This window comes from Lagenorhynchus albirostris, chromosome 2 (assembly GCF_949774975.1).
Source record: "Lagenorhynchus albirostris chromosome 2, mLagAlb1.1, whole genome shotgun sequence".
NCBI lineage: Eukaryota > Metazoa > Chordata > Mammalia > Artiodactyla > Delphinidae > Lagenorhynchus > Lagenorhynchus albirostris.
The window spans coordinates 51,459,932-51,486,091 of record NC_083096.1 but is presented as its reverse complement, the minus strand read 5'-3'; the positions used below and the strand labels follow the sequence as shown (position 1 = coordinate 51,486,091).

General features: G+C 34.2%; 1 protein-coding gene across 4 annotated transcripts in view; it reads left to right on the top strand.

Moving 5' to 3' along the window:
- The window catches only part of RASAL2 (RAS protein activator like 2), a 379,074-nt gene that overhangs the window by 104,823 nt on the left and 248,091 nt on the right, over positions 1-26,160 (top strand). The window contains exon 1 of one of the 4 annotated variants that reach the window (XM_060132664.1): positions 19,508-20,105. The exons of the other annotated variants lie outside the window; for them this stretch is intronic. Within the exon in view, the coding sequence (XP_059988647.1) occupies positions 19,508-20,105 (598 nt within the window). Of the gene's footprint in view, positions 1-19,507; positions 20,106-26,160 lie in introns of those variants that run through there. 4 annotated transcript variants of the gene reach the window in all.

Here is a 26,160-nt window from a genome sequence, read left to right as displayed (position 1 = left end):
TATGTGATTTAACAGGCCATATCAAATCTTATAGAATTTTTAGTAAAGTGGTTTTTTTCCCTGAATGATTTAGTTAAAGGCCAGAAACAGAGTTACTTCTTAGCTTATTGGAACCTGACATCTATACTTAACATTTTACTGAAATCACGAAGGTCCTAGTTGCTAAATCTAATGGCAACTTTTAAATCCTGGACATTATTGACTTCTGTTTGACGCTTAACCGTACTGTCCTTGAAATTCTTTCTTCTCTGGTTTCTTTAACGTTACTGTCCTAATTTTGTTTTTCTGACTGTTCCTCAGTTCTAGTCCTTTGCCCTTCCCTTAAGTATAAAATTCTCATCAGTGTATTCCTCTTGCTCTGTGTACTCTGTTCTCTTTATACTCTTGTATACCCAAACAAGCCAGCTTAGATGAAGGTTTCAGGAAAGATAGGAATAAAGAAAGCCAGAGAGGAAAGAGGAGTAGCATTCTGTTCTATTCTTAAAGATCTTGTTTTAGAGACCAAATGGCTAAGCTATACTTTACCTCTACCCTTCCCTTTCCCTTCCTATTCCCTACTAGACCTTGCCACACCAATGCTTTTCTCTCTTGAATATTCAACCATTCCCTTTCTACTTTGTCAGACTCTCAGCTAAGAGTTATTGACAATACTTGTGTGTGACACTGTCCACAAAAACTCTGAGAGAAGTATTATTTTCATTTTAGAAATGAGGAAACCAGTTAAGTGACAAGCCCAAGCAAAGTTACACAGCTAATAAGGAATGGAACTAATACTGGATGTGGAAGGCTGTCTGGCTATAAAGCCCGTCCATGTTCTTTGCAATTCACCATTATCTTCTTTTTCAGTTTAAGATCCCATCCTAGTCACTACTCTTTGGTAAAAGTCCTTGAACCGTGAATTCTGTTTCTAAAAATCTACTCCAGAAAAGTAAATATTGGAACAAAGATCTGTACTAAGTTGTTTGTCACAATGTTACTTTTAAAAGCAAAGATAAACTGATGAAAAATCTGGAACAACTAAACGTCCATCATTAAAGAAATGGCTGAATAAATTATGGTGATCTATTCAATGTAATATAATATAGAAAATAAAAGTAATGAGCTTAAAGCATTTTTAATGATGACTGGAAATGTGTTATATGAAAACATTATGATTTCGATTATAAGGAAATATACATATACCTAACCCATATACACATTAAAAAAATACCAGAAGAGAATAAACTAAAATGTTCATTGAGTGGTGAGATATTAGATTATTCTTTTATTGCTAAACAGACTAATGTATGCCTATGGTTAATAACTTATAAGGCTTGTAATGAAAAACAACAGTCTCCTCCTCCCTCTGCCTTCTCACTTCCAGAGCAACTACTTTTAATTTCTTTAAATGGTTTACTCTGGGTTTTCTCAAATAAGTAATGTGATAATATTTTCTGTTTCTTGATCTTAGATATTATATATTTAATTCTTCCTCTTTTGAGACATTAGGACTCTTATACCACCCACTTTCACTACAGCATCTCCAAAATAGCTGTATATCGTTTAGTCAAATCAGAAAAAAGTGTTTTTTTTAAACATGAGACCATACTTTGATTATATTCTTTTCTGCTTTCTGACCTAGTTTTGGGACTTTCTCTAATTGCTTTCCAGGATTAGATACCCTATATCCTAGATCTAATGTATTCCTCTTTCTTGAATTACTTCTCATTTTGCTGAGGCATATCATCAAGTAGCTTCCTAAGAAATGATGCACTGAGATCAAAATTTCTGAGTCCTTGCATGTCATTCTGGTCTAATAACACTTTAATATCTTGAAGGTATTCACTGTGGCTCCTGAAAAGTCCAGTGCTTTTTCATTTTCTTCATTCCTTTGTAGGTGACATTTTTATCCCCCTTCCTTTAAAGTTTTAAGCTCATCTCTTTATTCCCAATATTCTGAAATATTGTGATGATGTGCACTGGTTGGGTCTTTTTTCATTCAATAATTGGTAGGTTCTTTTAATCTAAAGACTTGGCATTTCAGTTCTGGAAAATTCTCTTTCTGTTTCTTTTATATAACAATATCCTCCTGTCCATTTTCCCATTCTTTTTTTCTTGGATTCTTATTAATTAAATGTTAGACCTCATAGATTGATCTGTTCTATACTGATCTATACTGTTTTTTGGTCCTTATTTGTAGGACATTTTCCCAACTTTACTTTTCAAGTGATATTTGAGAATTTGTTTTTATCTTTTAGTTTTGTTTTGGCTAATTTGAATTCCCAGCCGTTCTTTCTTGTAATATAATTGCTTTTTTTTCCACACTGAGATAACTCTGGTCATTCTAACATAGAATAATTGCCAAGATATGTTGGAAATAGTAGAAAAGAAAACAAAGTCCTGTATAGTTTTTATATCATGTTATCACCTGAGGGAAATAAAAAGGAGGCACCTACCTAAATGCTGGGTGTGCATTGATTAGTTCTAAAAGGATATAAGAAACAAGTCATATTGTTGACTCTTGGAAAAAGCACTGTGGGACAAGGGTGGGATATAGACCTCCTTTTTACTGTGTGCTCTCTGTAACATTTGATATTTGACCATACACATGATTTTTTTTTTTTTTTTTCTGTACGCGGGCCTCTCACTGTTGTGGCCTCTCCCGTTGCAGAGCACAGGCTCTGGACGCGCAGGCTCAGTGGCCATGGCTCACGGGCCCAGCCGCTCCGCGGCATGTGGGATCTTCCCAGACCGGGGCACGAACCCGTGTCCCCTGCATCGGCAGGCAGACTCTCTTCCCTGCGCCACCAGGGAAGCCCCATACACATGATTTTAAAGATACAACAATTAAAGTCTTTAAAAAAATTTTTATTGGAGCACAGTTGATTAATGATTTTTTTTAACATCTTTATTGGGGTATAATTGCTTTACAATGGTGTGTTAGTTTCTGCTTTATGATTAATGATGTTTTATTAATTTCAGGTGTACAGCAAAGTGATTCAATTATACATATATATGTATCTATTTTTTTTCAAATTCTTTTCCCATTTATATAATATTCCCAGAATATTAAGCAGAGTTCCCTGTGCTGCACAGTAAGTCCTTGTTGGTTATTTATTTTAAACATAGTAGTGTATATTAAGTGAAGTAAGTCAGAGAGTGAAAGACAGATATCATATGATACCACTAATATGTGGTATCGGAAAAAAATGATACAAATGAACTTATTTACAAAAGAGAAGGAGACTCACAGACTTAGAGATGAACTTATGGTTACCAGGGGCGAAGGGTGGGGGGAATGGATAGATTGGAAGTTAGGGAACAATTAAAGTCTTAATGAGGTTGCATAATACAGTTGCCCATTTTTCTATGTACAAGTGTTTCAACTGTTTTGTTTGTGTATTTTTAGTGGTAAAAATTGAGGCAGGAGTAATATGACTTTTACTTTTGACCCTAAGATTCTTGGGCAATTTTATAAACCAAATGAAGGCTATTTTTTTAAAAATTGCTTTTTTTCTATAGCATCCTGTTTTTCTTTAATGAAGGCAAATATCTGCATGAATCATTCTGAGAGCAGTAATAAGAGGGCTTATTATTTATCTTAAAGCTCAAAGTTAGGGCTTCCCTGGTGGCACAGTGGTTGAGAGTCCGCCTGCCGATACAGGGGACACGGGTTTGTGCCCTGGTCTGGGAAGACCCCACATGCTGCGGAGCGGCTGGGCCCGTGAGCCATGGCCACTGAGCCTGCGTGTCTGGAGCCTGTGCTCCGCAATGGGAGAGGCCGCAACAGTGAGAGGCCTGCGAACCGCCAAAAAAAAAAAAAACTCAAAGTTATATTTCCTGGATTTAAAAAAATAATTATTTGTTTGACATTTTCAAACTTCCTAAAGCTGTGGATTGATATCTTTCATCAAATATGGAAAATCCTTAGTCATTACCTTTCAAACAATACCTGTCTTCATTCATTCTTCTTTTGGGGGCTCCAATTTAACGTGTTAAACATTCTCCTTGTAACTTCTAGGTCTCTTTACTCCTATATTTTTACTCCTGAATACTTTCTATATTTTTATGTTTTTCATGTTTTTGTATTTCCATGCTTTCTTCTGGATAGTTTCCTCTGACCTAATTCTCTCTTCAGCAGTATCTAATGGTTTTTCTGAGATCTAGGACTTCTATTTAGTTCTTTTTCTGATCTACTATGACATTTTTATAATTTGCAATGTTTTGCTAAATCTCAAAGCTTGGATTTTATTGTCCTGTATATTGTAGGCATGTAATTATATAGACTTGGTTTTGCAATTCAAGTCCATACCTCTATTAATGACTCTGTTAGATATGTATGTTTTTATTACCTGTTGGTTTTACTTGTTTGTGCTCATGATTTATTGCCTTCTCATGTGCATTGTTATCTTTTATTTTGTGCTGAGCATTATATAGCATTAGAGTCCTTTATCTATAGAAATCCAGAAAGCTCTGCAACTAAATCTGTTTCATAACTGATTTATTGTCCAAACCTGCTGTGAAGTGACACAAAGCTATTTAATCTTATCCAACTTAGTGTAAATGTTTGTACTTTTTGTGTCAGATTGATAACAGGGTGATGCCCCATACCCTACTGATGTAACAATACATGGTATATGTACCATATTATCTTTCTAAAATGTGAAATCTTCCAAATTCTCAAACACATTTAGCCTGAAAGTTTAGATAAACAATAGTGGACCTATTTGAAAATTTATTTCTAGAAATAATTTGAGACTTGGGATAATGTTATATTTCTCTCAGTAAGATTTTTATTATTTCCTGCCAAACACCAAAGGTTCTAACAAGCTGGAATAATCATATCCAATTTCAATTCTTGAGTTTTTTTTTTTGTGGTATGCAGGCCTCTCACTGCTGTGGCTTCTCCCGTTGCGGAGCACAGGCTCCGGATGCACAGCCTTAGCGGCCATGGCTCACGGGCCCAGCCACTCCGCGGCATGTGGGATCTTCCTGGACCAGGGCACGAACCCGTGTCCCTTGCATTGCCAGGCGGACTCTCAACCACTGCGCCACCAGGAAAGCCCCCAATTCTTGAGATTTTTGATGAGCTAACCTAAAAGAGTAAAAGTCAAGCTCTTTACAAATCTGGTTTACTTGTAATTCACTTTAGTCCTAGGGTGACTCTTTGGAGTCCCAGTCCAAAGTGGGCTAAAGAGAAGGAGATTAGTAACCTGGGTTTCCAACCCTGTCTTTCCCTGGTCTCTGACTTTTTATCTCTTTAGACCCTTTGCCTATTAACAACATAGCTCAGTTTCTCAGGACCTCTTTTTGGTAGCAAAGGCTTTCAAGTAGGAACTGCTTCCAGTGCCAGGCTTACTCCTCTGGATTGTTGTCTCATTCAGGTACTTCCTCACCATGGTTAGTTGTTTTATAACATGAAATCTTTGGTAGGTCTTGGAACCAGGAATGGGATCATTAACCCAATTGTCTCATTTCAGGTTCTCATTATTTTACTTCCAGTTATATCCTAGCTGGTCTCTCTCCATTGAGCCATGTCCCTTGCCATCTAACTTCCTGACCATTATTACCAGAAGTAGCTTTCTAAAAAAACCCAAACACAATCACATTACTAGCTCACTTAAACTTTTTTAGTAGCTCTCATTATTTATAAGATGAAGAAAAAAAGAGTCTCACTAGTCCTCCCTTGGCCTACCTCTACAGTAGTGTTGTCTCCCATTGCCTTTCTCTTTGTACTCTGTATGCTAATCTTTGCCTGAAATATTTTATGTCTTTGTATCTTTGCCTGTACTTTTCTCTTTGCTAGGAGTGCCTTTCTTCTACCCTCAAACACTGTCCCCTTGACCTGAAGAACTTCTCATCCTTTAAAACCTGGGAAAATTGTTGTTTTTTTTTCTGTAGAACTTTCTTCATGTATTCTCTTATCACCTCATTTTCCACAGAGTAGACTGTGGTTTCCATTTTGTCCCTATTATATTCCATATGTAGTTAATACTTTTGGACTAACCAACCTATCTTAGCAGTTATTAGTGTCCATGTCTGTTTCTCCTTACTAGACTCTAAGGTCATTGAGGGGATATAGAATGCATTGTAACTTATGCCCATTCCTTAGCCTGACTCTGAGAATACAATATGTGCCTTAAAAATGTCTGCTGAAGTAATTGAATGAATGTTTTGACCTGAGCAGTATTGTAAAATCTTTCTCACTTGGTATTCATAATGAACTATAAAATGAAGAAGTACATTATATAGTTTCTAGAGTTTTATCTTGTAGAATTCTAGTATCCTATTACATGTTGAGATGATCTACAGTTTGGAAAAGGATGTCTAAAAGTCCCTGTAAAATTTTGGAGGTCACCAAAAACTGGCAGAGTACATGTTCAACTAGTTCAGTTCATCATAAGGTAGTAGGCATTCAGAAAGTGTTTGTCGAATGAGTGAATTACAAAAGAACTCACCCAACAAATAATATGGTGAACCATATAATAAGTTGAAATAACTAAACAAATATAAAAATAGCATTTTCAGATTGCTGTCTGTATGGTTCTTTTATGTGAATTCTATGACCTACTAAATGGCTCATGCCAATTAGCCCATATAGGAACTGGTACTAGGATATGGCAGCAGTATAATAAATAATCCCAAGTAGGGCATTTGAAGAACTGCATATCTTTTTTTGTGTGTGTGTGTGCGTGTGGTTTGGTAATTTTTAGGTTTATTTTATTTTTTTTAACTTTTTATTTTCTATTGGAGTATAGCCGATTAACGATGTTGTGATAGTTTCAGGTGCACAGCAAAGCAACTCAGCCAATGTATACATTCTCCCCCAAACTCCCCAAGAACTGCATATCCTTGTTGGTTGCTAATAGCCTGAGGGAAAGGATGACTAGGAGAAGTAAAGATATTTAACATTATTACTCACATGCTTGAGGTCTGTATGGCTGCCATTAAGAGGTGATGGCCCATCACACTTACAGGTAAGATACAGTTTGAGTGATGTACCTTGAGTTTTTGTTTTTTTGTTTTGTCTTGTTTTTTAAGTATGAAACATACCATGAAAGAATAGGAATAAAAAAAATGGGAAAGCGTTGATTTTTAGCTGACAGAAAAAAATGTTGACAATAACTATATAATTGTAATTTAAAAAGCTTAGGAAATTGAGATTTTATTTAAGTGTAGGAATTATGTTGATATTTATATTGACAAACAGTTGTAGAACATTGCTACTAGTTGTGAACTATACTACTTAAGAGTGATGTGGTAAATTTCTGGATGTAAATCCTAGGAGAATTATAGTAATAATACAGACCTATGTAAAAGAGAAGCCTGAGGAATTATCTCATGTAGAGCATCAAATAGGTGTTGGCTTTTATGAAATGCATGAGATTTTATAAAATTCCTGTATGAACTAAATGAGAAAATGAGATCAGACTTGGAAAGTGACCATCTAGCTAGGCTTCTCATTTTTGACGGAATTTTCATTATTTTGATCCAGAGTATCAGCTCCTTTGTTCTCGTTCCAGAATGTGGTTGGTTCACTGAAGATAAAGGCAGAGTCTGATGAAGAGGAGCTTGGGCTTCTTTCCATTACCCAGACTATATCTCAATAGAATTTACTGAGTATATGGTTGTCATCACTAATTCCTTATTTGCCTAATGATGTCGCTGTACTTTCAAACACAGATGCAAAGTATGGGAGGAATCTTTTACTTTCAGTTGATTAATGTCAATACTGCTTGTTAAAGGCCCTTTGAGATTAAGGAATTTCAGCTCCATTAACACAGGGATAATCTGACAATCCTGTATTTCCAGGGACCAAATACTTCAGGTTTTCCAACTCCTGTCAGAACAGTACAACTTGGTGGAGGCTCTCCCTAGTGCTAGGATTGGCCTAGCTCAAGGTTACCTTTCTTCTTGGAATTAGACCTCTTTGAAAGGTAGTCTCTCCTACCTCATCTACTGTCTTTATCATTTTTTTTTTGAGTCATGCTGAGGGTGATATGTCTGACTTAGACTGTTATATAAACCTTTAAATAGCATAGTTTTGAAATATTTGAGTTTCACTTTTGCAATAAGAACTATATTTAGACATAATCACTTTGGATTTAATTTCCTCTTCTTTTTCTGGTATCCTAGGTGGAAGCTTAGGTTACTGATTTTAGATCTTTCTTCTTTACTAATATATGCATTCAGTTTCCCTCTAGGTACTTCTTTGTTACATCCCACAAATTTTGATGTCTTATTTTCATTTCCATTTAGTTCAAAATTAAAAAAAAAATTCTCTTGAGATTTCTTCTTTGAGTATTGTTTAATCTCCACATATTTTCAAAATTTCCAGCTATCTCTCTGTTACTAATTTCCAGTTTATTCTTCATGGGTCTGGGAGCATACATTGTATGATTTCTAGTTTTTCAAATTTGTCAAGGTATGTTTTATGGCTCAGACTGTGATCCATCTTTTTGAATGCTGCATGTGAGTTTGAAAAGAATGTGTATTCCATTGTTGGATGAAGTAATCTATAGGTATTAATTATACCTGGTTGATTGATGGTGCTGTTGAGTTCAGCTGTGTCTTACTGATTTTCTGCCTACTGGATCTGTCCATTTCTCATAGAAGGGTGGTTGAAATCTCCAGCTATAATGGAGATTCATCTATTTCTCCTTGCAGATTTTACCTCATGCAGTTTGACACTCTGCTGTTAGATGCATATATGTTAAGGATTCTTATATTTTCCTAGGGAATTGACTCTTATCATTACATAAGCCTTTATCTATCCCTGATTCTTCTCCTTGCTCTGGATTCTGCTCTGTTTGAAATTACTGTAGCTACTTTAGCTTTCTTTTGATTAGCATGTTATATGTTACATGTGTTAGCATACTACATCTTTTTCAATCCCTTTATTTTTAATATATTTGTGTCTTTATATTTAAAGCAGGTTTCTTGTAGACAACATATAGTTGGGCCTTGTGTTTTGATCCCCACTGACAATCTCTATTTTTTTTTTTTGTTTTTTTTGTTTGCGGTACGTGGGCCTCTCAGTGCTGTGGCCTCTCCCGTTGCGGAGCACAGGCTCTGGACGTGCAGGCTCAGCGGCCATGGCTCACGGGCCTAGCCGCTCCGCGGCATGTGGGATCTTCCCGGACCGGGGCATGAACCCGTGTCCCCTGCATCGGCAGGCGGACTCTCAACCACTGCGCCACCAGGAAAGCCCTCTGTCTTTTAATTGGTGTACTATTTAGACCATTTATGTTTAAAGGGATTTTTGATATAGTTGGGTCAATATCTATTATATTTGTTACTGTTTTCTAATTGTTGCTCTTGTTCTTTGTTTCTGTATTTGTCTTCCACTTTTTTTGCCTTTTGTGATTTTAATTGATTATTTTATATCATTCTATTTTTTCTTTCTTACTTTTTAATAAAAGTTTTTAAGTGTTTGCCCTAGAATTTGCAATATATATTTACAGTTAATCCAAGTCCACTTTCAAATGATACTATATTGTTTCCCAGGTAGTGCAAGTACCTTATAATAATAAAATATTCCTAATTCCTTCCTTTGGTATCCCCAATTTTGGTGCTTAGCTACCTTAATACAAGCTGCTTGGTTATTTATCAGATGTACAATGCCGATATTTATTTCAGGTTATCAGAATGTTGTTCATTTTCCAAGTATATGTTCATTAAAGAATGTATATAACTTGTTGAGTGCTTGTAGTTATCTTTTTATGCTTTTTAAAGATTTTTTGCAAACAGTGATGCCAAAATTTTTCTTAAAAATAATTTTTAAGAAAACCTAGAAAAGCCAGATAATGGTTTCTGCATCAACTAAATTGACATTTCTGGAAAAAAATTTCTTAACAATTAAAGCAATATTTCCTGCCTCCCTTTTGCCCTCTTCTCATTTCACAGAATTCTTTTATTTTTCCTTGGTTCAGGGAAAACAACTCCCTGGAGTATATCTGACTATCTTCTTTCCCCTGTCCCCCTCCCCCATTGTGTATTTTAATGTGATCTTCCTGGTATCAGAGAAAATGTTAAACTCAAATAGGTGATCACTGACCCTTCTTACTACTAGTCTGAAGTTAGGTGCTTTTAGTTTAGATCTTTCTCAGATTTTATTAATGAATTCAACAAATATTTATTGAGTGCCTATCATATGTCAAGCATTGAGAACTCTGTGGACAATAAAACAGACATGGAAATGATAGTTTTGTGGGTAAAACAGTCATTGATTAATAATCTCACAAGGAAATATCCAAATATATCTATAACTGTAATAGGGAGATACATGGGGCTGTAAATGCCTATAAAAGGAGATTTGACCTAGTCAGGGAGGTCAGGAAAGGCCTCCCTCAGGAAGTGGTAACACTTGAACTGAAATGTGAATTATGAGTAGGCAATAATGAGGAGAGAAAGATCCTTCCGTGTAGAGGGAGCAGTGTGGGCAAGAGCCCTATGGTGGGGAAGGAGAGTAGCTGGTATGAAGGACCAAAAGGTTTCAAGGGAGGCTGAAGGGGTGGGATAGGTAGCGACCAGCCTTTGTTGAGGAATTTTGGTTTGTTTTGTGTTGTTTTCATAAGAGTATTGGGAAGCAATTGAAAGGTTTTAAACAGTATGCAGTAAATTTGTATTCTGAAAAGATTATTCTGACTATAGTGGGAATGATGGTTTGCAAGGGGCTGTAGTAGATGTAGGTAGACTAATTTAGGAGGCTGTTATAATCTAGGTGAGAAATGATAGTAGGTTGATTTAGAGGAAATGGTGAGAAGTAGATAGATTAAATAATACTTAGGAGGGAAAATCAGTGAGTCTTACGGAATTGATATTAAATGGTAAGAGAGGGAGAGGACTAAGGTTTGGGGTCTGTACAGTGGAGTGGATGCGGTGCTTTTTATTAGAATAAGCAACACTGGAATGAGACCAGATTTTAAAGGAAAGATCACAGGTTAAGTGTTATACATTTTCAATTTGAGAGGCCACAAATTGTCAAATTGAATGTATGAGTATGTTGCTCAAAGGAGACAAGGTCTGAACTGGAGGTACTGGAGGTATAAGTTGCTGTGGTAACTGTGAATGATGATGTGCATGGTGAGAATATGGAGAAGGGGGTGCCTAGGACCCAATTTGAAGAACTAACATTTAGAGACTAGATAGAGAAGAATGCACCTCAAAGGAGACAGAAAAGGTGTGACCAGAGAGGTCAGAGGAAAAGCAGAAGTTTTTATTTTTTAAAAAAGACTTTAATAATGGCATTAGGAGTCATCTATGTTTTTGTTTTCATTTTACAGTGTTTTCTTATTAAAAAATTATTATCGATTCCAGAAGTTGTCTGTTAAAAATAATCTTTATTTAGTGCTTTTAGACATATCTTTGTCTCTTAAATGAAAAGCAGTTGTGTACGTGTCAGGTGTGTCTTTGAGTTCTACTACTTAGAAGGGAGGTAGTTTTTGCCACAGGAAGTGTTTCATCGGGAAGCAGATGTGCTCCAGTGATAGGAGATGGGAAGGGGATGTTTTGTTATTAATTACTTAGCTTTGTATAAACAAAGACTTTGTATTTTTAAAAGATGTCTTCTTCTGGTTTATAGAAATTAATCCTATTTTTAAAGTTTTTCATGAGTTGATCTAAGAGGTATGTACTCTCTTTTCTGATAACAGAACTCCAGAACTCTTTGTTAATTGTAATATGTGTTATGTCTTCTATTATAAAAGAGCATGTGGGATTTATAGTATAGAATTTCATTATAGAAAAGGTGTGTCTTAAGAAAGGAAGTGGTGGCAGACTAGTATTTGTAAACTGAGAAAGCTCAAGTTTTGCCTTTTCATCTCCACTTGCTTCCCTTAGTTGAAATAAATTTTAAAAAGCCATTTTAATGAGAAACTGATATCCTATTTTAACCTTTAAAAAAGAAAGAATTTTAGCATTTAAACGAAATAACACTATAATGTCTGGCCTTAATGTCACAATTATGCTCTGTAAGCCTAAATTTCTCAGCTACGTTCTGTGGATCATAATTTGGAAAATGCTAATTTAAAGAGGTTTTGGAATCCTGAACTGGGAATTAGGATACACCTGTGTTCTTCCTTTTGTTTGTTTGTTTTGTTTTTTGCTGTTAACTAAGTAGTCATGGACAAGTTCTTTTCTCTGGTCTTGTTTGCTTATATGAAAGAGTTGGTTAAGTTAATCTGTGATGACTTGTTTAGTTTTCTATTCTCTAATTCTGATTCTGTGGGTTAACATTAAGGCTTCCTTTTTCACTCTGGGTAGATTTAAAAATATATTTATTTAGGGACTTCCCTGGTGGTCCAGTGTTAAGACTCCATGCTTCCAATGCAGGGGGCGTGGGTTCGATCCCTGGTCAGGGAACTAAGATCCCACATACTGTGTAGTGTGGCCAAAATAATAATAATAATTTAAATTTTCTACATTCAAAAGGAATAAAAATACCCACTCGTTGTAAAATTTCGTATATTACAGAAATTAATAATATAAAAATAAAAATCTCCTGTAGTAACAAAAATAACAACAGATTTTATTATTGTTAAAAAAGAAAATATTTAAAAGAAATAGCAACAGATTTTTCTCTCCGTGCATATTCCACCATGTACATACTGATGTATTAGTGATAATCTTCAGTAAAAGTGGGGTCATGATCTACTTTTTAATAGTATATATTGCTTTTCTACCTTATCTCTTAGACCTCTTACCACATAAATTTCTGTTTAAGTTTTTTCTTACTATTATGACTATAGTATATACTTAACAATTAAAAAATAAAACTTTAAGGATCTAAGGTGATTTCTCAGTTGTACTCCTCACAGGCATCACTCTTTAAAAATGTGTGTCTTTGTAGCTCACCCTAATATATGTGTTTGTTTTTACATAGTTCTGTACTGTGATTTATTTGTCACTCTCCTATAGATGGTCATTTGCATCTTCCTCCCTTGCTTCTTTCCATTAAAAAAATGCTGCAGTTCATAAAGTGCAGAAGATTGTTCAGTTTTTAATTGTGCTTTATTTATATGTGGTAGATAGTCTTTGCTGTCTCCAAGGAAGAGGTTTGGATTACTGTATATTTGATTCTCAGTGCACTACCATGAGCTAAGTCTCTATGTGATGTATATGCTCTCACAGAATACTTCAGGCAAATGTTCTCACTTTACCCTCAATCCCAATACAATTTTTTTATTTTGGTGAACTTGACTGAATCTTATGGGAGCCTTGAGAATTCCATTAGTCCTTTTATTTAAAAATCTGTCTGTAGTTTTTTATTCACAATTTGGCCCATGAATCAGCATAGGTATCAACTAGGAACTGGGTAGAAATGTAGAATCTCAGGCCCTCTCCCACATGTACTAAAGCAAAATGTACATTTTAATTCAATCTTGTGGTGATTCATCTACATGTTACAACGTGAGAAGCACCAATTTAGAAGCAGATCTGTTGCATTACCTTTTTATGCTTGGTCCTCTATGCCCACATCATGAGTTTGATCCTTTGGTTCTTATTGTTCTGATATAGAGAGGAGGAAGAAAAGAAAAAAATGAAAAGTTTAAACTAAAGAGTGGAATTTACTAAGGATAAGAGCTATTTCCCCTCTGCTTTTATTGTGCCTTTCAATGGTAAGGTCTCCTGTTGATTTTTACCTGTTTTTTTACCATACCAGTTATATGGAAAAGAGAAAATATAGTCAGTTCTACTATCATGCTTGGTTTTGTTTTTGTTTTTTTAAAAATAAAAATTTTTTTTTATTATTATTTTTATTACATGTTTTTAAAAAATTCTTTAAATTAAATTTTATTTTATATCACGCTTATTTTGAAAATGAGGATTTGTACCATATGACTGATAGTAGGGAACAATTTGATCATTACATGAATTTTGTGTTTGCTTATGTGCCATTTGTTTGAGAAACGTTAGCTGAATACAGAAAACTATATCCAAGTAAAGCATCGTGTTGTAGCAAATACTGAAAGGCATACATCTCGACCAACTACTGGCTGCCTCAGTTCCCCATACTTGTTATGAGCCACATCCATCCACTTAAGTGTTATAGCTGTCCTTCAGATTTCAGATAACCCTCCTTCCATCACTTCACAAAAACACAAAAGCTACAACCTTTCTGATGCCCACTGCAAACTTCAGGGTTTTTTCAAAGTAGCGTGCTATATTTATTTTGGCATTTAGGTGTTTCTTAACTAACCTGTGTAAAATGGTCTACAGTTTTTATTAGCTTCTTATCTTTTTTTATGTGTCATTGTTTCTGAACGTTGCTTCCCAACCCCGCTTCCTCATAAGTCTTGAAGTTTTATTATGCAATTTTGTATAGTGTGATGATTTTTAGAAATGCATGTCACATTATAGCAGAATTGAGTATAACAATAGAATCTCAAGATTAAGAGAATCTCAAAAGAAATTGTTTCCATCCCTTATGCCTTAGACATGGTTCAAAATTCCCTTACAAATCACTTCCCTAACATTCTGTAGACCCCCCTTCCTAATGTCAGTCTTTCCTAGTCAACTGGCAGTTCCAAGAGGGCAGGGACAGCGTTCTATTCTTTTTTGTTCCTCTAGTATTTTTTTTAAAATAAATTTATTTATTTTTGGCTGCGTTGGGTCTTCGTTGCTGCACACAGGCTTTCTCTAGTTGTGGCGAATGGGGACTACTCTTCATTGCAGTGCACTGGCTTCTCAGTGTGGTGGCTTCTCGTTGCAGAACACAGGCTCTAGGCGCGTGGACTTCAGGAGTTGCGGCTCGCGGGCTCTAGAGCGCAGGCTTAGTAGTTGTGGTGCACAGGCTTAGTTGCTCCGCGACATGTGGGATCTTCCCCGACCAGGGATCGAACCTGTGTCCCCTGCATTGGCAGCGAATTCTCAACCACTGCGCCACGAGGGAAGCCCCTCTAGTCTTAATACAGTGCCTGATACATGGCAGGTACTCAATAACAATTTAAAATATGGCTCTATGTGAATATAAGTACTTGTATGTTTATTTAGAGAATTCAGATGTTTCTTTTGACTTAGCAACAGAGTGGTTCTTAAAGCTGTGCTGTAAATATTACAGATTTCTATTAAGAAAATTAATAATAATTAGTTGATACTTGAGATGGCAGTAATGTTCTTGTTATGACACTTCAATCAGCAGCCAATTTTTATATTAGGATTCATAATGAATGTGGTAGTTCAGTGGCACTAGTGTCATTGTTTCTAATTTTAAAAATTATAAAACCTGTGAATATTTTCTTAAAAATTATAAATTCATTATATATATTTAATAAAATTCAGAAAACGAAGTGTCAAGTTGTCTTATATTCAGATGAAAGATAAAACTTGGAGAAATAACTAACATAAATGATATTAGGCTTTCATAATGATAGAAGATAATTTGAAGCATTTGCCAAATCCACCTTTAGCCAACTGTGAGAGAGGTGAATCTCTTCATTTCTTTGATTATTCCTACTTAGAGACTGTCACTTCTTCAATCTGTAGTTCTTTTGCTTTCTGATTTCGCTTGAATGTTTTTCTGTGCTGTTTATTATTTTCCATTTCCATATTCCTTAAATAGGGAAGTTTATGGTTAGAAGAATTGTAGTAGTTCCTTAGAAACTATGGCAGTTATTTTTATGTTACCTATTTAGTGTGTAAAAGTATTTTCTCATTTAACATTGAGTCTCTGAATTTTACAGTGTTGATTATGGGGCTCAAGTTCTACTCCTGTGGTGCAACTTTTCTCAAAATTGTAGTTTTAATTTAATTTTTCACTGAGGTATTTTAATAGGGTGATCTTGATTAAGTTCCCTCTCATAAAACCTGTGAAACTAGATACTTTGTTATATGTATTGCTCAAAAGATACTCTGAAATAGTATTAATAATATTACATGTAATATTAATAATATTACATTATTAATAATAAAAATATCTTACAGACCCAAAGGAAGTAGTTTGAAATTTAAAAAAATTTTGCTTGTGTAATGTCTTATTTTGATGAAATTTCAAACCTATAGAAAATTTGCAGGCGTACAAGAAACTCCCATATACCCTTTACCTAGATTCAATAATTGTGTACAGTTTGCCCCATTTCTTTGGTCATATTTTATCTACCTTTACATGCATAGTTTTTTCCTTGAGTCATTTGAGAGTAAATTGGAAACATCATGACTCTAGATCCCTAAATACTTCAGTGTGAATTTCCTAAGAATTAGAACATTTTCTTTCATAATCAAAATCAGGAAGCTTAATGTTGGTATGGTTCTATTATCTAATCCATACTCCATATTAAAATATTGTCAGTTGTCCCAATAATGTTCTTTATAGCTTCTCCCCCCCACTTTAGGATCAAATCCAATATTATGCATTATTTTTAATTGTTTCTCCTTAGTCTCCTTTGATTTACAACAGTTCTATTGCCTTTCTCTGATTTTCTTGACCTTGACATTTTTGAAGCAAAGGATACAGTTATTTTGTAGATCTTCTTTAATTCAAGGTTATCTGATGCTACTTGTGATTAAATTTAGGTTATGCAATTTTTGTTTTTTTTGGCAGGAAAAAATCACAAGCTATTCTTTCACAGTTCATCATATCAGGAGTTGCATAATATTGGTTTGTTCCAGTATTGGTATGTCTGTCTGTCTGTCTGTCTGTCTGTATTCCTTCATCCATTCATTCATCCTCTTCAATGTATTTACTCCTTTCCTCAAGCCTAAAATACACAGAAAGTGCTTTCAGAATTGCTAACCCATTACACTGGATAAGTAAACTTACTAACTAGAGTACAGTATTTACAGTTTTTTAAGGTAAAATTTAATTAAGGAAAAATGCATAAATCTTAAGGGAACAGTTGGATGAATTTGACAAATAAACATACCCATACTCACATGTACATCAAGACTTAGAAAGTTTCCATCACCCCAGAAAGCTTCCTGGTGTCCTTTTCTTGTTAGTAATGCCTCTACCCCTGACAACTGCGTTCCTGATTTTTTCCCCCATTGTAGATTAGTTTAGCCTGTTTTAAAACTCTGTAGAAATGGAATCATATGGTATGTGCTCTTTTGTGTCTAGTTTCTTTTGTTGGCATAATATCTGTGGTATTCATTCACATTGTTTTGTTATTAGTAGTTTATTCTTTTTATAGCTGAGTTGTATACCGTTGTATGAAAACATCACAATTTGTTTATCCATTCTACTGTGATGGATATTTGGGTGGTTTTCAGTTTATGGGTATCATAAATAAAGCTGCTGTGAAGATTGAAGTACAAGTTTGTGTATTTTCATTTTTCTTGAGTAAGTGCCTGTGAGTGGAACTGATGTGCATTGGGTAGATGTGTGTTTATCTTTGTAAAAAAATTTTGTCACGTTTGTTCCATAGCAATTGTATCATTTCATACTAATTTTATTACTAATTATGAGATTTCTGGTTGCTCCACATCCTCACCAACGTCTGGTGTTATTAGCCCTTTAAGTGTTAGCCATTTTGGTGAATGTGAGTGATATCTCATTATGGCTTTAATTTGCATTTCTCTAAATCCTAATGAGGTTGAGTACTTTTTCCATATGCTTATTGACCATTCATATAGCTTTCTTTATGAAGGATTTGTTCAGCTCTGTCTGCCTACTTTTAAAAATTGGGTTTTCATTTTATTAATAAGTTGTAGGAGTTCTTTATATCTTGTGGTACAAATTGTGAGATGTTTGTATTGTGTATATTTTCTCCCATTTTGTAGGTTGCTTGTTGATTTCTTAATATGTCTTATTAGACATATTAAGGTTTTGATTTTTATGAATTCATATTTATTAATGTTTTCCTATCATTGTTATTACGTTTTATACTCTAATAAATCTTTGCTTACCTTCAGTTCACAAAAATATTCTCTTGTGATTTATTTTACAAGCTTTATCATTTTATATTTTACATTTAGGTTTATTTTCCATCACAGATTAGTTTTTGTGGATTGTGTGATGTGCCATAAATAGAGATTAGAATTTAATGTTTATTGTTTTTCTCTTTATGCAGATTGACATTTCTAAGTATTTTTTTAAAACAAGGGAAAATTTTACAATTGTAATACACTCTAGTTTGATATATTATGCTTTTGGGAAAGCCAAGTTCTTCAAAACTTCTTTAATATAGAAATGTGTAAATTTACAGACTATATAAACAAATGAAGATGAGATTATTGCTTTATGATAATGGAAATAATGAGAACATTTTAATATGTTTCAAAGAATAGGTATGTTACCAACTTTACTATTTGGCAGTAATAAGAAAGAGACTTAGTGTAAGAACTGTTTTTCATTGTATATATTCTACAAATAAATGGATGGTTTTTTAGTTTTCCACATGAAATCATCTTTTTTTTATACACCTTGCAAAGTGATTTGATTGCCGTGTTATATCTCTTTTATTGGTGGTCTAAAGTCTGTCAGGCTTTCCATTCGAAACCCCTATTTTCAGGAGTTTATGAGCAGACAGTTGAAAAAAAAATTAACCAGCCAAAAACTTGGCATTCATTATCTTGGTTCAATATAAGGTACTTGCTTTAACAAAATTTTAGGTAGTCAGCTCTTTTTTTTTTAACTTGTAAATAGCACAAAGAGGAATAAAGGAATTTATTTGGTTAAATAGATAGGGAATATTTTTCCAGACAACTTATCCCAGTTACATTTTCAAAGCAAACTTTTCCCTTCTAGAAATCATTTAAGTATGTACTTTCCTGTGTTCCAGTTTCCACAAGATGTTGCCTCAAGACTTTCCTTTTCCTTTGCTATAGTTCATAGCAAATATCCTCTATCCCTTTTTTTAAATCCATTTGTGCTTTTAAAATTCTCCCTAGTATGTTTACATTAAAAATAGCTTTATATTTTGACATTCTTTTGTCCATTTTTCCTCATCTTTGCAATGCCTACTTGCACAAAATAGTATATGACCTTACCTATTAGTTTAAAAACAGTATTAACTTTGAGAGAAGTTGTGGTGTAAATAACAAGGATTTTCTTGAAATGCAAACTTTAAAAACTATTCTGAAGAGCTGTCACTTAGAGAGCAGGCTTTTAGGCAGATTTTCTTCTTCTTCTTCCGGAAAGTGTGGATGTCAGCTTGAGTACTTTCACAATCTGTTTTTAACCCAGTGTCATTCACATAGTGAACACTTAACTGCTATTGGTCCATAAAGGTGTTTGTGGCTTTTTTATCGCTTTCATTTCACTTCTCATTTTTTAAAAACACCATTTCCTGAAAACTCAGTGCAGAAATATAACGTACTGCAGGAAGCGAGATGATCTTCTTTTGCTGTATTATGAAGATAATTTGCTTCAGACAGGAGGTTTTTGGGTGCTTGCTGAAATTTCGGAGATCTGGGAAAATGGGGTAATAACATGACACCAGCTCTTAAGCAGCAACATCTGCTGTGGTTCAAAGCCGCACAAAGAAAGCTGCTTAAGCAGTTGAATGTTTTGGACTGCACGGACAAGTGTGGTTCAACTGCAAAGACTGCAGAGCAGTGGAAATTTAAAGTTTCGAGAAGTTGTTAAAAAATGGAGTCATGGAAGATGAGCATCTTTAGGAGACAAACATCACCATGTCCTCCGAGCTATGGAAGATCTTTGTCAGAACCTGATTATGCACATTCAGAGATAGGAACAAGCGTAAAGAGTTATCCATGGTGTGGTCCAATGAAAAGCAAGAGGAAGAAAAATGAACAGGCTGTTTCCAATCTAGGAAAGCCACTGGGTGCTTATCGGTGGCAAACACATCCCAGCTTTAGGTGGAAAGGGGGCAAAAGGGAGCAATTGCAAAATAATAAAGGAGGCTTGGATGAACCACGACAAGAGGTCCTGCCGAAGATGGTTGGGGATAATGTTTCTTCCTCTGCTAATGAGGTCCTTGGAACATCAATGGAGAAGCAGAACCTGGTCAACACTCGGTCACTTCGGGTTCCATTCAGCAGATCTCTTTCAGAGCCAGAGCACCGCTGCAGTATCAGATTTGTTAGACGGTGGCCGACTTCAGTGGGGTCAATGGAGTCTGAGCAGCAGGGATATTTCATCCGTGGCATTTTCTCTACTCCTTCCAGTGGCTTCTCCAGGATGCTGAGTCTAAAAGGAGAATCAACCAATGAGCCAGTAAGAGAAGGTATATTGTGATGAATAAGGGGAAAGTGGGAGGGCTCAGATTTAATGACTGTTGGAATTTTAATATTTGTGTTTTATAATAAACTATTCTGTTTGCTCATTATAAACTAATTTACTTAATTAGTACAGTTTTTAGAAAGTAATAAACACTGTTTTAGAGACTCAATGAATGATAGTAATTAATAGTAAAAAATGGATTTAGAAGAAATTTTTTATTACATTATACTCTTGAACTCTACTTTGGGGCCTGTGTAAAACTATTTGTTTTGTTTTGTCTTTTACCCTTTTTCATCCCGTTGATCTACTTTTGTACATTAAATGCAATTTAGAGGGAGAAATTATCAAATCATCTTCTCCTGACAAAGTTGAGAACTAAAAGGCAGAATTTCTACTATTATCTCTTCATAAAAATTGACAAATGTTATTAGAGAGAACTATTTAGAGCTGAAGTGTATTGATAGCTTTTAATAAGTGGGGCTTTTGATTTGCTCATGTCATAGTAATACACAATTTGAATGTGGAAGCAGAAGATGCAAATCTTGAATATTTCTTTAGATGACAAAATAGAAATTCGTGTTTGATGCGTTTCAGATAACAGAGTCTTCAGCATTTAAAAAAACTCATTTAGGACTTGTTTAAATTTTAAAAAGTTTTATATTGAGATAGCATTTTAAACTACAAAAAGAACTTAAATTTTTATCTGATTGCCTTGGAAATGATTGACCTTATCTGATGAAGTATTCCAATTATGAGTTAGGACCTATGTTTGTTTTTTGTTTTTGAAAACCTTAACACTGAAACTTTTGAAAACCTTAACACTGAAACTTTACCTTATCTTTGTTATGAGATTGACCACATCAGCAGAAGTTTAAACTCTTTCTAAAACTGTGGGAATTGTTGAATAATTTTCTTATTGGAGTACAATTTAATTTCTTTAAAAATGATATAAGTGAAAAATTGAGTAATTTTTCAAATATATTTGTGCCAGAAATTCAGTATTTCTCCTAAACCTTGTCCTCCCTTAGATTTCCCTTTGCCCGATGAGTTTTAATTATACTATTAAGTAAATATGTTTTCTTCTTACCCTTGGCTTATAGATAATTACAAAAAGAATAAAGTCTTTCTTGATGTGCCTCTATTAACATTCTGCTAAAATTTTTGAAAGGCTAGGTTGTTGCATTTCCTTGGATACTAGTATGTCTGTTTCCTTTCCAGGTGATCATAGGATGATCTAAGTAAAGGAGCATCAAAGGAAATAAAGAGTTTAAAAGAAATTCTTAGAATCAGTGCCTCTCAGTGGTTAACATGTATACATTTGACTAAAGAAGTCTGTAGGTTTTTGAGGTTTTTTTGGTATTTGTATTTACAAACATTTTTGGACTTTCGTAGTTAACTTTCAGTTTTTAGCAACTATGCCAACCTATTGGTAGCCCACTTATGTGTGAGGTGCTCTGAGAATGTGTCCCTGCTTCTTACACATTTATGGTCTACTTAAAGTGATATAAAATATTCTATATTTATTACTTCATAATATCTTATACATTCTAATCATATAATAATTATGCAAATGGAGGCTTAGACAGAATTTAAGGTGCTATTGTAAGGGATTTCGGGTCCAGGAAGTAAAGAACAGTACATAGTGTTCCTACCAGTCAGATCAGCAGTTTTTATTTAGCAGTAACTATGATATCTCCTAAGTGCTTCACTAATGGAGAGTCAAGCTCTTAAGGCAGAAATACACTGTTTAATACAAAGACTGGAGCTAGTTCTTGTGTAGAGATTTCCTTTTCTCTTTGGGCGGTAGCTTCTACCCAGCCTAGAGTCTACGTAAGTGGTTTTCTAACTTTCTGCAGTTGTGAACCTTTCTTCATTTCTCATTCCCCACAGGGGAAAGAATACATTGATCCAGGAGACCTGAATTCTACTTCCATCTATGCCAATTCTCATTTTTGAAATTTAATCTCTGAATTTCTGTTTACACTTTTATGGGGTAGTAATTTCTTTCTTACAAAGTGATAAATGAAATTTGGAAACACTATGTAAATTATAGTTTATGTAGCATTTATTCACAAATGCTGTGTGAGTAGAACGTGTTCTTATCAGAGTTGCTATTATAGTATTATGGCAAGATGTGAAATTATTAAAATATAGATGTCTTTAAGAAAATCAATATATTTTAAAATTTGAAACCCACTAGTGTTTGTTACTTTTCTTGTTTGATAGGAATTGCAGCATATGAGGGGCATTAAATAATGTAGTATGTATTTAAAACATTTAAAATAGTGTTTGGCACATAGCGGTTGTTCAGTATATATATATATAATTTTATTTTTTTAATGTGTTTTCAGTCAAAATGTTTTTTTCCATTTTTTTGAAGTATAGTTGATTTACAGTGTTCAGTATATATTTGATATTGTTTCTATTAAGAAAGTGAACTTAATAGGGATATAGTTTTAAAAAAATAGGAAAGAGAAAGAGGATACCTGATCATTGAATTTGTTATAATTACCAAATGTAAATAAATTGTAATGTGCTAGTCTTAAATTCTGTGAATCTGAATCTGTTCTGAGCATGTGTATGTCTGAGTATATATAAGTAACAATTCTTTGTGTCATAGCTGAATACAGTTAATCTCATGCTTAAAGCAATGAAATATACCATACTCAGGATTACTAACCAATTGAAGAGGTAAAAGCTCAGAGGTTTCACTACTGTACTATGTTTAACCCTCCAGCTATACAGTATGTATTCCTTCACCTGCTACAATATAAAAAATAAAACTTGTGCTTCTTATAGCTAAAAGTAATTCCACCTGCTTTGGGCCCATGTCTAATGGTGTCTCCATGCTTGCAATAGTGGAAATAAATTGAAACACCCAATAAAAGAGGATTAACTAAACAGATTATGACATATAAAATCAACAAAATACCATATAGTCTACATAACTGTCACTTATTAGCTGTGTGAAACTCAGAAGAAACTATAAAATATAAATATACATGGGATGTAAACTATATCTATCCCATGTGTATAACACTTAAAAGGAGAAATTACTGGGAAGCAATTTTATTCCTAAATTATTTTTCTTCCTCTGTCAGTAGGTATAGATAGGACTGAAAGCTTAAATAAAAAAAGTAGGAAAAGAAATTAAATATACCTTATGTAGTTCTCCTTTCTGGTTACAGTTAATATGTTGTCTTTATCTATAATGTCATAGTAATAACAATATCCTCTCTCCCCGTGTTACATTTTTAAAGACCTCCTAACTTAGGAATTAGAAAGCTTTACTTTTTTCTTCAAGATAATTTTCTTTTAATTGTCTCATTCAAATTTAATCAACTTATTAATAAAAAATCTAATTCAAAAGGGCCTTATACATTAAATCAACAGACACTGCTCTTGGTACTGGGAACACAGCACATTATTTAATTAAGTAACTGGTGACTTCCTCACTTATTCTAGGGAGTCAGTACCTAAATTAGAAAAAAAATAGAGTACTCAGTTCATAAGATGTACATATAATACCTCAGATCTTGTCTGTCTATTTGCTTTATATCGTAATGAATTAAAAGAGACCTCTTTGCAAAATGCAGAGAAATATGTTCCTTTCCTGCCATTTCTCCTAAGAATCATTGCATTTCAGTATGCATAACCCCCACCCAGCTAGCAGTTTGTCACTCATCTGTTGCTTTTAAGCTGTCTTGCAGTTGTCAGTCCAACGTTTTGTCACTTATGATATTTATGATGTCTATTGTTAAGCAACTTTGAAGTTAATAAATATATTTTTAAAAACTTAGGCAATGAACTTTAATAATTTATGCTATTTACATGTAACTTTATTGTATTTAAAATTATCCAACATATCAGTATAATTCTTCTGTTTTTAAATAAATGTATTCTGGGTGTATTAGTCTGCTAGAGCTTCTATAACAAAATACCACAGACTAGGTGGCTTAAAAAAAAAATGTATTTTCTCACAGTTTTGGAGGCTAGGAGTCTAAGATCAAGGTGTGGTTGGGCTGCTTTCTCCTGAGGCTTCCTCAGCTTGTAGACTGGGCTATCTTCTTGTATTATCACTTGGCCTTTACTCTGTGCACAGGCAACTCTATTGTCTCTGTCTCTTCTTAAAGGGACACCAGTCCTATTAGATTAGGGCCCCACCCTTATGACCTCATTTAACCTTAATGACTTCCTTAAAGGCCCACAGTCACACTGGGGCCTAGGGCTTCAACATACGAACTTTAGGGTCACACAGGTCAGTCCATAACATCAGGGAATAAAGGTCTCATCAATTATGAGGTCATTAATGCAATATACTAGCATAAATTTTAAAATGTTATATGACATAGTCATATATATGCTCAAACTTAAAATAATTTGTTATGAAGTTAAGTAGCTTTAGAGAAAAATAGGCTATGTCACTTTAAATTTGTCTTATTTTTCTCATTGTATATGTATATTTTTAAAATGGTTATAAACAGTGTAAGTTGTATTCCTTTTTTTCATTTAAGACTATTTCATATACATTCCCATCTATTGACCAATAATAAAAATGTTGAGGATGTGGGATACTCTGCTAATCTATTACATTGAAATGTTGAAGTAGGCTCTGTTGGACACTTCAGTTGTTTATAGTTTTTTTCCATTACAGTTTCTCCTTATGGATACGTGCCCCACCCCCCTTTCCCTGATTTGGCTTATTTCTTTGGGGTTATACTAGGAATGATTATACTGCAGAATATGACTATCTCGTAGCTCATTATATATTATAAGATTTTCCACTAGAAAGATATAACACATTAATAATGCCCATAACAATTTATGAGTACAGTTTCCCCCCATGACTTTACCAAATCTGGGCTTAAGCATTGCTTTATTATAGTTCTGTGATTTGTGTTTTACTCATAGCATAGGGTGAGGAAAAAGAAAAGATCTTTAGAGTTGGATGAGTAGGTTCAGGTTTTTACCCATGTGGTTGTCTAGTTTTATATGACTGAGAAAGTTTCACATAACCTTTCTGAGCCTCCATTTTCTCATCAGTAAAGTGTGGAATGGTGATAACATCTTGTAGGGTTATTATAAATAGTAACTGAAACAAGATATCTAGCTCTTATTAGGTACTTAGTTAATAACATTTTTATGATTATTAGTTTAATAGGTATATAATATTACTATTGTATTTTTATTTTATTAGTGAAGTGGTATATTTTTCTGTAAAATAGTTTATATTTGTAATATAATATTTGAGTATTTTTCACATAGACCCTCTTGTTTCTTTTGACTATCGAGTGGAATCTAAGTATATGTAGCAATATTTCATTTATTTTCAGTTACTCTACATTGTAGGTTTTAAAATCATTTACATTTATCCCAGATATTTTTGTTTTCAAACAAAATTTGTGCAGTTTAAAAGACTTATTCAAACCTTAAAGCATGTTTGTGATACTTCTTCATTTCTTGACTATTTAGAAAATTTATCTTAACAGTTAGTACAAATATATCCTTATAGTTAATTATTTTAAAAATTTGTTTTGCTAATGCTTAATTATATTCTATCTGGGATTGATTTAGTTGTATGAAGTGAGGTATAGAGCTAATAAGCAAATTATTTGTAACTTAAAACCTTTGTAACAAATTATTTCTTTCTACATGATTTCAGTATGTGTTTAAAATATTCTTTTTTATTAAAAATTAAAAAATACTGAAGTATATTTTTTTGGTGTTTTTTTTTGCTGCGTTGGGTCTTTGTTGCTGTGTGCAGGCTTTCTCTAGTTGCGGTGAGTGGGGACTACTCTTCATTGCGGTGCACGGGCTTCTCATTGCGGTGGCTTCTCTTGTTGTGGAGCACAGGCTCTAGGCACACAGGCTTCAGTAGTTGCAGCATGCAGGCTCAGTAGTTGTGGCACGCGGGCCCTAGAGCGTGCGGGCTTCAGTGGTTGTGGCTTGCGGGCTCTAGAGTGCAGGCTCAGTAGTTGTGGTGCACAGGCTTAGTTGCTCCGCAGCATGTAGGATCTTCCCGGACCAGGGATCAAACCCATGTCCCCTGCATTGGCAGG